This window comes from Triturus cristatus, chromosome 8, assembly GCF_964204655.1.
Source record: "Triturus cristatus chromosome 8, aTriCri1.1, whole genome shotgun sequence".
Taxonomy (NCBI): domain Eukaryota; kingdom Metazoa; phylum Chordata; class Amphibia; order Caudata; family Salamandridae; genus Triturus; species Triturus cristatus.
In genome coordinates this window covers 1,072,893,887-1,072,909,161 of record NC_140591.1, presented here as the reverse complement: position 1 = coordinate 1,072,909,161, position 15,275 = coordinate 1,072,893,887, and the positions used below count along the sequence as shown (strand labels likewise).

The window sequence follows — 15,275 nt, the reverse complement described above, 5'->3', positions numbered from 1 at the left end:
CATCCATAAATGCTAAGATGGAATCTTGCTATGCACTGAGAGACATTGTCATAGCTAAGGATTTATTGGTTACTTATAGGACACCGGGTCCTTTCTAAGAGTCCGTGGTAGAACTCAGTTTGGCTGTTTTGGTGCCTCTCTTTCATAGGCTGTGTAGTCTTTGGATCTTCACCTTCAACAATCCGTGGGTTCTTGTGACATGAAGTAATCTGTTGCCTGTTCTAATAATACTTCAGTGTCTGTTGCAGACCCATGTGGTATCTAAACCAAATAAATCCCCTAGACCACAACACTCTTTGGAGTGCTTCGTGCCATTCTCCCAGATGGCTGTTTCAAGTGAGTCAAATGCTCTTTGACAGCTGAGATGATTGGCACATTGGCTAAAGTCATGACTTGAAATCCATGATTTATTTCTTTTAAGAATTTCCTTCTCCAAGGGATTACAAATTAGACAATAGTCTCTTTTGTTCTGGTATGTCTAACATCCCTACCAAAACTGGACAGTTTAGTTATGGCCCTTTGACCCCACAGACGTACTTGCTGATAAAACTGATCCGCCTTTTGCCTTCTCTTACCTCGTGGTCTGATGCCATCGGGTAAACCTGACATAGGCTATGATGGATAGTGGAATGACCCTGATCTCAAAGGTTGTCTTTTGCTGGGGTTCATGTTGGGTGACGTGATGTTGTGGGGACTCAATAAAGTACATTCTAGGGACCTTTAAGTTCTTCAGAGCTTAAGTCATTTAACTGGAAGCAATTTCATAGTACAACCACACTTAAACTCATGTTGTGACATCATTTATAGGTCTAGTGCTCTTGCAAGAGTGATTTCTTCATCTTTTTGTAAACAAAGTAAAGCGCATTAGGCCTTTGCTAGTTTAAATTTGTTTGCACTGCTGCCGAAATTAAACCTTGACTCACCAGTTTAGAAGAGTAATGCCATGGGGCACACAGAACCAGCCTCCTTCTTCCCTCCCATACTTCTCTGTTCTGAATCTAGTCTAGAAATAGCTAAGTATGGATGGTGAGCTGCTTTTGGTGTTGAATTGGCAACAGTGAGAGTCACAGTTAATTGATAGTTTGTTTCTCTTACTGTTATGACTGACCATCAGTCTGAAATCATTGGGAGCAGATTGCTAAGAAAATGCAGCTGACTGCGTATGCCAAACTAGACTGCTTGCAAATTAGCTTCCTTTGACTTGCTGACCAGGTTAATCCTTTGCTCTCGAGCTGGCATCCAGAGAATTGTTTGCATGAGTGAGGTGTATGGCATCTTGTGATTTAAAAGCTTGTTGTTTATAGGTACTTCAGCTATGGATGCCTAAAGCTGCAACACATCATTTTAGTTGTTTTTCCATGTAAATGAGGAGCTACTACCTGGGACGAACTGCTGATTTGGTGGGAGGCATAAGACTGATTTGAATATGGCTTCCCAGAATCCATGGAGATATGAGATTTTACATCCAGGAACGCCTTTCCCTTTATTGGATTCCCTATTTGTGCCCGCCAAGACCGAATAGTGTGAAGACATTGGAGTATTAGTGGTCCCTTAGACTATGGTGGATCTGTATGTAGTTATTGGTTGGATAGTTACATTTTCCTAAGTAAGATATGGTGTCCAAATGCTTGCGTAGTTAAGTTGCCAGGGAGCGTTCTGTAACCAAGCGCATTACATCAGTTCTGACTCTTGGATGGAAGGAACCACCAATGAAGTGGCAAAGTCAAGGTCCGTAGCACCTTTGCTGTTCAGGACTGCTATGTGCCTGATTCTTGCAGGTCTGTCTTCATTACCTGAGGTGCATGCTCTTCCTTTGAACTTCTGATTCAAAGTGTGTATAATTTACAATTTGTTGTTGCATTGTCATGTCTTGTGGGTCATATCTAAGAAGTCTCATCATGTTTAAGTAGAGATAGGTGCCAAGAAGAAAGCAAGTACAACCTTCAGAGATAAAAGAGATGCAGGGCATCTAAAGGACAGAACAAAGCACCTCTCCAAACAAGAACTTAAGCAAAGCAAAAATTGAATCAAGCAAATAAAAAGAAAATCATTTGACGGAACAACAAAAAACAATCATGAGAAATACAAGTGCAAGGAGTGCTGGACATGATAGAGACAGGCTCATCAAGTGCTATAATTCACTGCATTCAGTGGTTACTCATTTTATAAAGTGGTGTCCAAAAAGGCCTTCCTATGCTGACCCGAAAGTGCCTTTCTGCAATGTTGTTCTGGGATTGAGCAATGTCATATAATGGGATTTCTATTTCTGTATGGTTTTGTATACAGATAATTCTTCCACCCCGCAAGTTGTCATTGTCGACTTTCTATTATGCTGTTGGTTGCTCTTTTGAAGGTTGCCATAAAAGTGTTTGTTCCCCTGGCTCTGTAGACCGCCGGTGCCACCTTCCAAATATAAGCATGCCCATTTTCTGACCCTTCTAATGTTTAATATACCTCCTGGCAACATAAAAGGACGAATACATCATAGAGTTAAATAAGGGGTTTAGTTGCTGCTCTGTGTGGAATCTAGAGATTAGGGTGCAACGTTCAGGTGGCACAGGTTTTGTTCTTGGCGGGTCTGAGTTGTCACACTTACTACTGGCACATCCCTCTTGGCCAAGGAGCACTGGGGACAACGTGATCAAAGGCTTTGAAAAGAAGAGGAAACACACACTACAAGAGACAAATGGGTGTTCATGTACAGAGCACCTGATCAACAGGGGACAGAGGGTGTGCATCCTACACCAGTCTTTCAAAACTGAGACAGTGCTTTTGTCACATTGTTTTCATGACCAACAAGCATAATCCACCTCAAGGAGATGGTCTCAACACTTGTGGTTGACACAATAGAAGTTTTAGCTGATGTAGGCTGGACAGTAGCAGGATGTTCCACACATTCATGTCCCACTATCCGATAGATTAGAAATGTGAGAAGAGAGTTTCGCAGGTGGGGCAAGTGGCACTAACCGACAAACAATGTAGAGTAATATCTGCTATACTGTGCCCACCATGTGCATCTATTACAGATTAATTATGCAAAAGTAAAAAAAAAAAAAACATTACTGAGCTGTTACAGCTTTGCTGCTTAAATAGTTGGAAATTCATATGCAATTCCCTAAACATACCTGACAAGTTTGACAAAGTGCTCTCAAACAGGGCTGCTGGAAATATTAACAAATACATTTCATAAACCAACTGCAGTTATCCATATTAACTTTTCATTCTCGTCTTACTGCTATCTGTCCATGTTTATTATGGTGGGTGAAGAAAATAAGTGTCAGTATATTTCTAGCTTTATTTTAATGATAGAGGTATATTCACATTGCATTGTTTATAGTCTATTGTGGCGGGTGAAGAAAATAAGTGGCAGTTAGTATATATCTAGCTTTATTTTAATGATAAATGTATATTCGCATTGTTTATAGGACTTTGGTACAGCAGGTGACAGTGTACCATAAATGTACATAATCACCTGAAAATATTTTGCTTGTAGTGCCAGCACAGGTGAACAACTGCAGCTACTACTATAGCTTTGACACAATCTCATTCTTTGCTTTTACCTCTGTGCTTTCAATATGCACAGCTGTTGCTATTGTCGTCGCGACCCTAAGTGTAGGGAAACGCTGAAATGAGAACTAATTTCTGTATTTCTCAGATTACAAAAATTCATGCATAGGAGGGAGTCCTATTGTTTCCTGTCTGTTTATGTAAAAATCACTTAAAATACTAAACTGGGACCATAAATAAAGACTGGCACTCAGTGGCACCTTAGTAAATTCGTATGATATATATATATATATATATATATATATATCTCCAAAGCTCAATTTCCCCTTACTTGTTGAAGAAATACCGCACTCCGGGGGGACATTCACAGTTGTTGTTTATTCAACGGTAACGGCAAATGGCCAACAAACGCGTTTCGGCGTAGGCCTTCTTCGGTGTTCATTACACTTCCGAGGAGGCATGTTTAAAAAGCTGTCTTAGTGCTTCAAAGATAAAGAAAGGACAAACATTTTTAACTAAATAGCAGTGCCATTTTGGAGTGGTAATTTCACACATTACTTCCGGCCGTGTATCGGCTTACAGTAAATCGACGCTAATGCGATTCAATGCGTCATCACACAAAAAAGATTTTGAGGCGGCAGCATCAGAATGTATAGACAGGTTTACTGTGAGGGGGTACAAACCTCAGATTCTGGAAACTACCTTACATAAGGTTAGAAAGATCCCAAGGGAAAAACTTTTGTTAGAGAAACCTCAACAACCAGAGAATGTTGGTAAAGGGAAATTTCGGATGATTACCTCTTATTCTTCCGAAGCCAACTATTTGAAACATATGCTAAAGAAAAATTGGCATATTTTAAAAACAGATAGTGTAATCAGTGATGATATTCCAATCTCTCCCTTAGTAACTTTTAGAAAGGCTAGGTCCTTAAGTGATATGCTTGTGAAAAGTCACTTTGAAAAAATTCCAGAACGCAGCTATACTTTTAAAGAAATGAAGGGATTTTTCCCATGCAAAAGATGCAAAGCCTGCTCCACCAGTAAAAGAGTTTTGTCCTATAACATACCAGATACCACAATAATAAGACCAATCAATAAATTTTTAACTTGTAGTACTCCTTTCGCAGTTTGTTTAGTGTGTCCATGTGGACTGCGATATATAGGCAGCACTATACACCAACTAAAAATCAGGATCCTAGAACATCTATGGGCCATAGACAAATCGGACGCAGCATATCCAGTGGCGCGCCACTTTGCAGAGTGTCATCAAAGTAACAGAAATCGATTACAATATTTTGGCCTAGATTATGTTCCTGTAAGTGTAAGAGGAGGCAATAGAACACGCAAGCTGAGAAGACTTGAGTCGAGATTTATTATAGATCTACAGACCAAGTACCCACGAGGATTAAATAGTGGGGAGGAATTAGCGGTCCATTTAGGTCAATAAATCAGATCATTTCTAGTCTGAATATCCATAAATTCGGGTTCTTTCGTTCGCTGTTTCACCTACAGATATTCGGCAAATTATTCCTGTATTACTTCTCTCTGTATTTTGAATTCTGACTATCGGGCATTAATGAGTATTGTCGATATGTAAAAAGTAAAAAATAATGTGTGTTGATATTTCTATCACACAGCCGATACACAGCTAGTATTGTGAATTTACAAATGATTCTAAACATGTATAGTGTGTTGATACCAGTGCTTCATGAAGGGACTCAAGCCGATATACGGCAGGATTAACTATGTGCAATGTGAGTGCCATGGGCTGGTTATAATGTATAATTGATTGTGTTTGATAAATGCTTAATATGTGATGACGCATTGAATCGCATTAGCGTCGATTTACTGTAAGCCGATACACGGCCGGAAGTAATGTGTGAAATTACCACTCCAAAATGGCACTGCTATTTAGTTAAAAATGTTTGTCCTTTATCTTTGAAGCACTAAGACAGCTTTTTAAACATGCCTCCTCGGAAGTGTAATGAACACCGAAGAAGGCCTACGCCGAAACGCGTTTGTTTGCCATTTGCCGTTACCGTTGAATAAACAACTGTGAATGTCCCCCCGGAGTGCGGTATTTCTTCAACAAGTAAGGGGAAATTGAGCTTTGGATATTAAGCGGTGTCCACTACCGCACCCGTTAGTTTTAGTTTTATATAGCGTGAACTAGACCCGAGGTATCCGAGCGCTTTACATGAGCACCAGTTGCGTTACAGACAGACACATTCATTTTTTTTAAAATGTTAGGCACGGGGAGATTAAGGGATTTGCCCAGAATCACAGGATGTTGAGTGTCCCTGCCGAGACTTGAACCTGGTTCCTCTGCTTTGAGGTCGACCGCTCTAGCCGTTAGGCCACATGAACTTTCCCACTAAGACAAGGCATAGACGTTTTACTTTGCAGGAGATTGTGAGTGCTGACATGGGTCTTGACAGGCATGTTTCCTAATGCCGTTGTCCTAGTGAAATATTTTTCATTTGCTCCTTATTGCTGATATAAGTTGTTATAAAATAAGTTTTTCCAATTATAGCCACTCCTGATCCTCTTTTGAAATATACTGTTTTCAGCTTGAAAATGTTGTGATTGCTTTTCAAATCAAACTTTTGACTGTACTTATTTTATTCCTTTTTTTCCTTGTCATTTAGATATTATGCACTTGGACTGCTGTATAGATACAATAGTCAGGATGCTGCCGCACTCCAGGTTAGTTTAATGTTTTGTTTATGGAAAATCGAATTACTTGTGCATAGATATAGATGATAATATATTTAAACTAAAAATAGAGGCTAAAACTGAGACCACCCCACCCCCGTAATTAAACAATTGATGCTAAGGCACTGCTGCTTAGGAATGACTCTGGTAACATGTCTTTACTGGTGTAACTTGTCATTGCATAATTTGCTGAGGTTTGTTATGTAGAAAGAAAAAAAACCAACACAGCCTTTTTTTCTCCACTACATTCCTCCTTGATAGTGTGGGCGCTCGCCAACCACTTGTATGGTGTTCCTTTTTCATTTTTTATCCATTACTTGAATAAGCATTGATGGATCTGATCAAGACTTCTGTCTCTTGAAGCATAAGCGATTTGTAATTGTCTTATAGCAATTGACCTAAAATCACAGTAGTTCACCTACAGGTGTTAAACAGGCAGAGACTGACTCTGCAAGAAAAGTCCTTCACAAACATCTTTCTATATGGTCCCTATTATTAAAGACTTCCTTGAAGGCATTACACAGGGTTTCCCAGCATTAAGGAGGCTGCTGCCTCCTTGCAAAGACATTGTGGATCTTTCAAAAATAACATGTTTCTCTTTAGGTTAATCAGAATCCTCTCACTCCACTTGAAAGGTTTACACACTCTTGATTTAAGTAGTGTTTTATAAGTTTTATCTTAATAAGACTAAAGGCCTCCATTGGTCTGATTATCTTGTAAACTATGGACCCATTTTGTATAGGTTTGTCTATCTCAAAGCAGTCCTTTTCCAGATGGATTCTCTTGTACAACACTCTTATCAGAAGGTAAATAGTAGAGTGGGCCTTGGCCCTAGTAAGGATCTAAGAGTAAAGCTGCAACCACTGCTTTGTTGAGAAACATCTCCATTGCCGAGATTTGTCAGATGGTTATGTGGCTTTTGGTCCACACATTCACAAGACCATATTGCCTGCATTCAGATTACAGAACAGATTCCTATGTTAGGCAAGCATCTGTGAGGAATCTCTTTGGTTAGAGCTGAATATTTCTGCTTTCTTGCACCGCTTAAGGTGTTGGATGATCTTGCTACGCTTTTCCTTCTCCTCTTATAATCGTAAGCACTGAAAAGGTGCTTCCTGGGTTCCTATTTCTCCTTTAGTGGAGTCTCAATTGAAAACATATGTAGCCCTCCTTTCTCCCCCGTGGAAGTATAGAAGCCATGATTTGAATAAAATAAAGGATCCTTATTCTCCGATTAAAAAGATAAGCGAAGCTGTCAGTGACTTGGCATAATGGTATACTTTTGGATTGCTGTTTCTCAAAGGAGTACTCTGTTTTCCAGGCTCTTTAGTGTATCTAGCCCTTTTCTATTCTCACTTTTCTCTATAAAAAAAAAAAAAAATCCTTAACAGATTCCTATCTGTTTTTTCAAGGTGGCTTTTCCAAACTACAATTGGGCCCTTGGAAGAAATATTGGCCAACCTAGATTCCGATAGGCAGTCAATTTCTTTTAATTTAAAAAAAGAAAAATTGGCTTTTGTGGAGCAGAGTATACATTTTTGTTTTGTAAAGTGCTCCGAGATCCCGCACATAGATGGGACTGTTCAGTGTCATGAATCTATTCAGGCATCCACCTGTACTTGGCGCTTGCTCGTACGTATGTAAGACTACAAATGCCTGTGTGCGTGTACAGCTTTTAGCATCGTGTGCATGCATAAACAAGCCATATCTATTGGCTTTCCCAGTGCTTGTTTTAAGCATGTCAATCTGTGCAAAATGCATTGCTGGAGTAGAAAGGTTTAGATACCTGCCGCAGTAGCTATCAAGTTGTGTGTCTTCCACAGATGCCTCATTCTTGGAGAAATAACCAATGCGTGTTGAAAAATTAATGAAGTTTGTGCCCTGGTTAGGGTTATGCTTCTCAGGACTACAAATTAATATTACTAATGCCAAGAGCCTAACAATTTTTGAGTTGCATCATTCTCAAGCATTGGATCTTTCATAGATTCACATGCTTAAATCATTCCCCGTCGTGGACATGGGAGTCTTTCAATAACTCTGAAATAGCAATATAATGCTCTGACAGCTGTAAAGGCTATAGGCAGTACCCACGTTATTAGCACATCCACCTCATTTTAGAAAGGCTCAAACTTTAGCCAGAAAGGTGAAAGTACTCTGTGACTCCCCCCCCTCCCAGAGGAGTTCATACCTCCGATTTGTACCACACTTCATATGGAAAGGAGTTCCTGAGGTTTGCTCTACTTCAAAAACAGACAACTTGACTTTGGGCATTTGTTTTGGGCTTTAGGTATTATCCTAAGCCTATTGGAGGTCTTTGTGCCAGGTCCTTTTGCTGCACTTTAGCAAGGTCTCCCAGACACTGCCACTGTGTACCACCACTGCTCTCTCCCTCCTCCCCTCTGCTGCTTGATGCCGCCTGCCGCTCTTGCCCCTATGTACTCAGCTCAGCATGGTTTTGTATTTGTGACAGTACAGCAGTATAGACTGCATAGTCGTAGCCATACATGCCTTAGTTAGACTTTCCTTTCCTTTATAGTTAGTAAATGCAGTAGGATTAACGGTTTCATTTCCTGTATATTTTGGCCATTTATGTTAGAATAGTCTTTTTCTGTATAGTCTCAGCCTTGTGTGTTTATAATAGCCTTAGTATTGTTGCCTACTGTTCTCTTTTGTTTGTGTAGCGAGCCTGCCCGCCTAATCGCTCAAGCTTCCTGCTGTTTTCGAAGCCTCCCGCTTCTCGCCACCCTGCCCCCTCCCAGGACCTACTTAATGGAGGCCGCCACATGGCCAAGCTGCCGGCACGCCAAAGGCAAGCCCGTCTGCAACCGGACTATGTCCAGTGCCAGAAACCCTATCCCTCCTGTCATCCACAGATACTCTGCTGCAGAGCTCCAAAACTTGGACCGCACATGCCGCAACAACAACTTCTGCATCACATCCCCTCAATCAACGGTAGGACTGTTCACCTGCCACTGCTGTTGCTTTACATGTAACTCAGGACCTCCCACTCGCATGGAAAGTATCGTTACACTGACCGCAACCACTCTGGAAATGCTCCAGTGCCTCCTGCTCAATGCCCGATCCCTCTGCAAGCATACCACTGAAATCTGGTACACCTTCACCCCCCTCACCCCCACGTGATCTTCATCACAGAGTCCTGGCTCATCCACAAAGAAACAATTTGCTGCGTCACCACAGAAGAGGACATCGCAGCCATCATGGAACAACCCCACTTCCAAACCCACAGCAGAATGACTATAAGAGCCTCACTCGCCTACATCTCTGTCACCCCGCCCCCCCCCCCCCCCCCCCCCCCCCGGACACTATAATCCAATTAATTGCCCCTTTAGCGATTGACTTCAAGCACTGCATCTTCTTCGGGGACCTCAAATTCCACTTCGAAGACCCCAAAGAAGCTAACACCTCCAACCTTCTAGAAAGAATGAGCAACATCGGCCTCAACTAACTGGTCACCAACCCCACCCACAACGCTGGACACACAATAGACCATATCTTCATCACCAATGACAGAAGCAAGTACAGCTATGCATTTGCTTTGTATGGAGCAGAGGTTTTTTTAATGTGCGAAGTTGGGAATATTTGGGCGGCTGTAGACAGTATAGTGTTAAAACACATGTTTGGCTTGCTTAATAGTACCATGGTTCAAAGTATACAACAGAAATGTTATCTTGCTTCTTAATACATCATGGCAGGCCCATGTCTTCCGGTGAAGAGGCATCACAAATGTCAAAATTATGTAGGGAAGAGTTATCTCGTAAGTAAAAGGAAATGGAACACAGGCCTTATCAAAAGAGTCAACGAAATTAAAACTATTCTTAGTACGTTTGGTACAATATGCTCATGCGTTCCATTTCCCAATAAATTCACTTTGAGAGAATCCTGCTTTACTGCCTCACAAACATTGGATATGGAATATCTTTCTAAGATACCCTTTATAGTGGTTACATTCAATATTTTTGGTTAGGCGGAGGTTTGTCCCCACCTGACAGGTCTTCCAAGTCCCAAAAAGAACTTAGATTTACTTTAAATGCAGCTTGCTGTAATCCAAATTTTTCTGGATTTAAATGGTATTAAAAATGTGCAAGATATGGAGCTTTTAGATTTCTCTTGTTTATCATGGTGTGAAGTTGCTTCCAGTTCAACTGTGCACTCTCGTGTCCGGCATCCGAACAGAATAAGTCAGCTAGTAACAACTAACTCACACTTCCCGTTTACCCTAAAATCTGCAAAAGAGTAAAAATTCCAAAAACGCTCTTACATATTTTTCTTTTTTTTGTGTGCAGTATTGTGCTTGGGGCTCTGACACAAGTTTAGAATTTACTTTAACCGAAAATGGTTTACATCTAGGTTTCATTTCTGTAATGCATCCTCCTTTGAAAGAAAAATAAGGTAATCCCCACTTCTCTTTTTGATCCATTCATCACTGGATTGGTGCTCTATATCATCCCACATCCTACTGTACAAAATAAAGATGTGTGAGAATTTTATGATTGTGAATTGTGCCTAACATAACAAAAAAACCTGCCAGCACATCATATTTCCCACAAACATAAATTTAAGGTTATGGGTGGACCACCTTTTCAGAGTAGTTGAACAGGCAAGCTTGTAGGTAGCTTGTGTATTTCAGTTTCTTTGCTGCTATTAAGTATTGTGCTGTAGCGCTTGGATGCCGTTGGGCATAAATTCGCGGAACAAATACTATCACTATAAAATTCCTCTGCTCCTTTTCAAACAAGAAGAATGGCTTGACCGTTTACAAAAGGCTTCTGGTTGTTTCCTGACCTCAATATGAAGGGTGAAATTCAAATAAAGTGGAAGCTTTCAGTCTGTTCAGAAATATATTGGCTTTCAGAGTTTTCCTGACTGCTGTAAGGTATGGTTCAAAAGGGGGAAAATTATGTTTGTAATAATTTCATTCTGCTTCAACAAATCAGTGTTATATCACATTTCTACACACCTCAGTACCTGATTCATGGCAGTGGTTGTTTGGCCCAGTTATGTATGAACAGCCAATGCCACAGAATAGAAATGCAGTAGTCTAATTTTTCATAGGCTCAAAAGGGGAGAAGGAGCTCCAGTAGATTAATATGAGGACTACATAAAGTCAGCCATTCAACACAAATATCTGATAGGTGAAAATTGTATTTTAGCATCATGTAGATGATAAGATAGTTTGCTATGCTAGATATTTGAATGTGCAGTTTATCCTTTTGTGCTTTTAGTGTATTTGTAGTGACGTGAAATCAAAACACAGTATTTGTTGCATCGTACCACAGACTTATAAAAACAAGTTGCTTTGTTCCAACAGTCCCTAATCAACAGATTTGTACCAAAATTTACCTAAGATCTTGGTTAGTCTGACTTCTGTTTTTTCCTGCATTTTTTTCTTATAGCTGTGGGTGAAAATAGTCAATGGAGACCTTCAAGATCCAACCCGGGCTGACCTCTTTGAGTACATAGTGGATTTCCTCACTTTTTGCACAGACCATGATTTGGTGTGGAAGTATTCCGAATGGGTTTTACAGAAAAGTGAGCAGGTTTGTGGAGGAAGGAAGAATGACTATTTTTCTAATGCAAATTTAGATCATTCTGCTATATTCTGAACACATTCACAACTATTGACATTATTAGAGAGCAAGAAGGCAACACAAAGCCTGTGAATATATTAATAGAACAGTTGCATGCATAGTCTTTCAACTGGATATCTCCCTCAATGTTCCCACTCTAAATATCCCTTGCAGGTCTGATGATGCCCATAGATACAGAACCAATCAGAATCTTTGCTTTTCTATAACCTGCATGTTTCCAAATGGATTTGTTCAGAGTTATCTCAGCTGGGGGGGGACAGGAAGGTTGCTGAAAAGAGAGACATAAACGGTGTTTTCTGTCATGCTCATTTCTTTTTCTGTGTTGGTGGCTTCAAACTCTTTTCTGGTTGCATCCAAAAGTGTTCTCTGCTTTTAGAAAACAAGCTATATACTGTTCACTCACAATAAGCATGCCTTTACTGTTTAGGGATCCTTTCTTGCCAGCTTGCTAGCAGTGGATAAAAACTGTTTTATGTTGCTTGCATAATTGCTTTCAGAAAACAACATAAAATATTCTGGACACACCATTTTTTTTTTACAGTTGGCAAACAATGGCAGTATCTTAAGCTGATTGCATTCCTCCAGATCTTGTTTGTTGGCGTCTTGTGCTGAAGAGTCATTAGAGCTGGTCAGACCATGAGTTTATTATGCACATGTCTTGTAGCAATTCACATGATTACAAGAAGCATTCGCTGATAGAGTAGTAGAAATAGTTATCTTGGCACACCATCCCAACAGAACAGGCTTGCTAATGAATTCCATTCTCTTTGATTCCATCTTCAGTTTGGTACTTCTATCCTTTGTAAGATGGTTTCCCAAGTTATCATCCCTGTGTCTGCTTACTCGGGCACATGCTACTCTGTGTGGGAGTAGACATGAGCCTTACAGTTTAAAGCCTACAGATGCATAACCCCCACCCCCATGCACCTTTTACAAATTATTTTGTTTTTATACAGCAATCTTTTCCATTTCCAGAGTATGCATGCTTTTTAAGTGTTTTTTTGTTGTAAAAAATCATTTGCTCCTTTTGGTTGGCTTTTTTGCTCACCTTCCTAAGCTTCCTTAGGTGCCCCAGAAAGGTTTCAAAGAATGTGTCTCCTGCAGAAAGTTGTGTGCTTGCTGTGACTCTCAGCACCACTGCTGTCTCTGCTCCATCTCACTGCATGCCCTTTGCACTTGCAGCTGTTGCAACTCCGCTTTATGCTGAACTTTATTCAACTAGAAGTCTACTGTCTCAAAAAGGTGGATAAGAAGTTTTTGACATGTTGCCTGTCATCTGTATTTACTGACATGCTGACAGCTAACTGGGAAAGCCATGTTAGTCGGGGTGGCAGTTTCAGCCACACTTTTTGCGATCCAGAGAGGCCAGACTAGACAAAAATCAGAAATACTCTTGAGGTCCTAAATAGGCCTAATATCTGGGTTTTCTCTGTGGTATGGTTCATGTTCCTGTGGTCCAGCCTTAAGGTGCATGAACGGAGTAAGCTTCGTACTGGTACTCGTGCCATAACAGCCTAAACCAAGGTCACCCACATCCTAGCTGGTGGTGTCCAAGAGATCCAAATAGAGATTAACTTTTTATGTATTATTTATTGAGGTTTTCATAACCCAATGCATATTGTGTATCAGAACAACTGATGGTGATGGTGCAAAGAAAACAATTGTCTAGAATATCTTACTAAACAAAGATCATTTTGTGCCTTTGCTATAGAGTAAACATGCCGGAGGAATATTTGAGTAAACTGCCAACCTAGAGTTGGAGGAATGGGGGAGGCCACCAGCTCCCTATCACATTCATACGATCCCACACCTAATACAGTATGTGGTACTATGTATTGACCTCTGCCACCAGATAGATCCTATTACTATTTTTCCGAGAGGTGGTGCACTTTGTCTCATCCTGCCTAGTGGTAGACATTAGACGTGTGTAGTGGAGTCCACAAATCTTTGGGTCTATTGGCCTGAGGAATCATCAAATAATAGACCTCCAATTGCTCACTGCAGAATATTAGGTTAGCTAGCCATGTTTTGCTCTCGTAAGGAAGACTCCTACCCCCACACATGCCACTCTTCTTAAAGCCAGCAGTAATGAGATGGAAGTAAAGAGTCTGAAAATTGGTGTCCTGGCACAATTTTTTTTTAACATTGTAAGTGGATACATTACAACTGTTTAAACAGCCAGGTTTTAAAGGCCTTTCTAAAAAAGGGATAGTTCGATGTATACCTTAAAATGGAGGGTACAGAGTTTCACAGCTTGGGTGAGGGTTACGTATCTATCACTATCATTAAGGAGAGTCACTCCCATACCTGTTAATAGAAGGACTATCCCATACAGAAAATTGGATTCTGACACTTAGGGCCAGACTACGAGTTTGGCAGTGTGGGAGCTACCACCCCACTCCTACACCCCCAAACAGGGCCACTGTCCGCCCGCCAGATTATGAGTATTATCGTGTTCAGGCGAGCGGCGTGGCAGTCCTGTGGCGGTGCAGTTTAATGGCTCATATCTGAGCCTTAAACTGCACCTCCGCAGGTCCGCCAGTACATGTGCCTGCACTGCATGGACGGTGCAGTCCATGCCATGCAGGAATGTGTTGCATGCCACTGGGGGGCACAATATGTGCTTCCCTGCATGCACCCCCATCCACAGGGCCAAAATAAGGCCCTATAGAGCCCTTAATCTTTCCTCACCGCCAGCAGTTTAATGGAGTAGGAACCTCCACGAGACCGCTGGTGGTGAGGAAAGTCGTAATATGCATGGCAGTTCCACAAGGCACTACCAAGCAGTTTCGGCCCCCAGACCGCCGTGCCACCACCAGGTGCGGCGTTGCCATGGCAGTCCGACCGCCCAAGTTGTAATCCAGTGGTCGGACAGCCAGTGCAGTAGTGGCCAGACCACCTCCGCTGCGCCACCGTAAGTTTGGCTGTCCTCAGACTGCCACCGTGAGCTTCACGGCCTTGGGCCGCCAAACTCATAATTACGGCCTTGGTCTCTTTTTCAGTGGAATTCTTCCACTAAGCTGTGGCTCTTCAGTTCTAGAAGAGTACTGTAAGCTTGATGTACAATTTTAAAATGTATTAGTCTAAGCTGAACATTTGGAGCCAGCATCCTTGTTTGAGCAACGGAGTAGAACCATTCGTTATCTGAAATTGTGCAGTGGAGGATATTTTCCCAGTAAAATATGGCCTTGGGTATCATGGTGGCAATGTGCTTGTTAGCGGAGATAATGTGTTTATCACTGAAAGTGCCTTGTATGCTACCAGTTCCTGTTAGCGGCAAGGTTATGCTGATTTACAGAGTCCCCGAAGGTGCTGATAAAGTAGATTATCCAAGATCGAGTAATGACTCCAGTTTACTTTGTGTGAATGCTCAGTGCAGTTCCCATTGGACAATATGTCATCAGTTTTCAGTTATTCCCCCAACAGTGCAGCTTGCGGCTACTG

The 15,275-nt window shown here is 41.3% G+C and overlaps 1 protein-coding gene across 1 annotated transcript in view; it reads left to right on the top strand.

Moving 5' to 3' along the window:
- The window catches only part of TGFBRAP1 (transforming growth factor beta receptor associated protein 1), a 197,866-nt gene that overhangs the window by 98,067 nt on the left and 84,524 nt on the right, over positions 1-15,275 (top strand). Inside the window, exons 6-7 of the mRNA XM_085622607.1 lie at positions 6,156-6,213; positions 11,637-11,780. Coding sequence (XP_085478733.1) covers positions 6,156-6,213; positions 11,637-11,780 — 202 coding nt within the window. The remainder of the gene's footprint in view (positions 1-6,155; positions 6,214-11,636; positions 11,781-15,275) is intronic.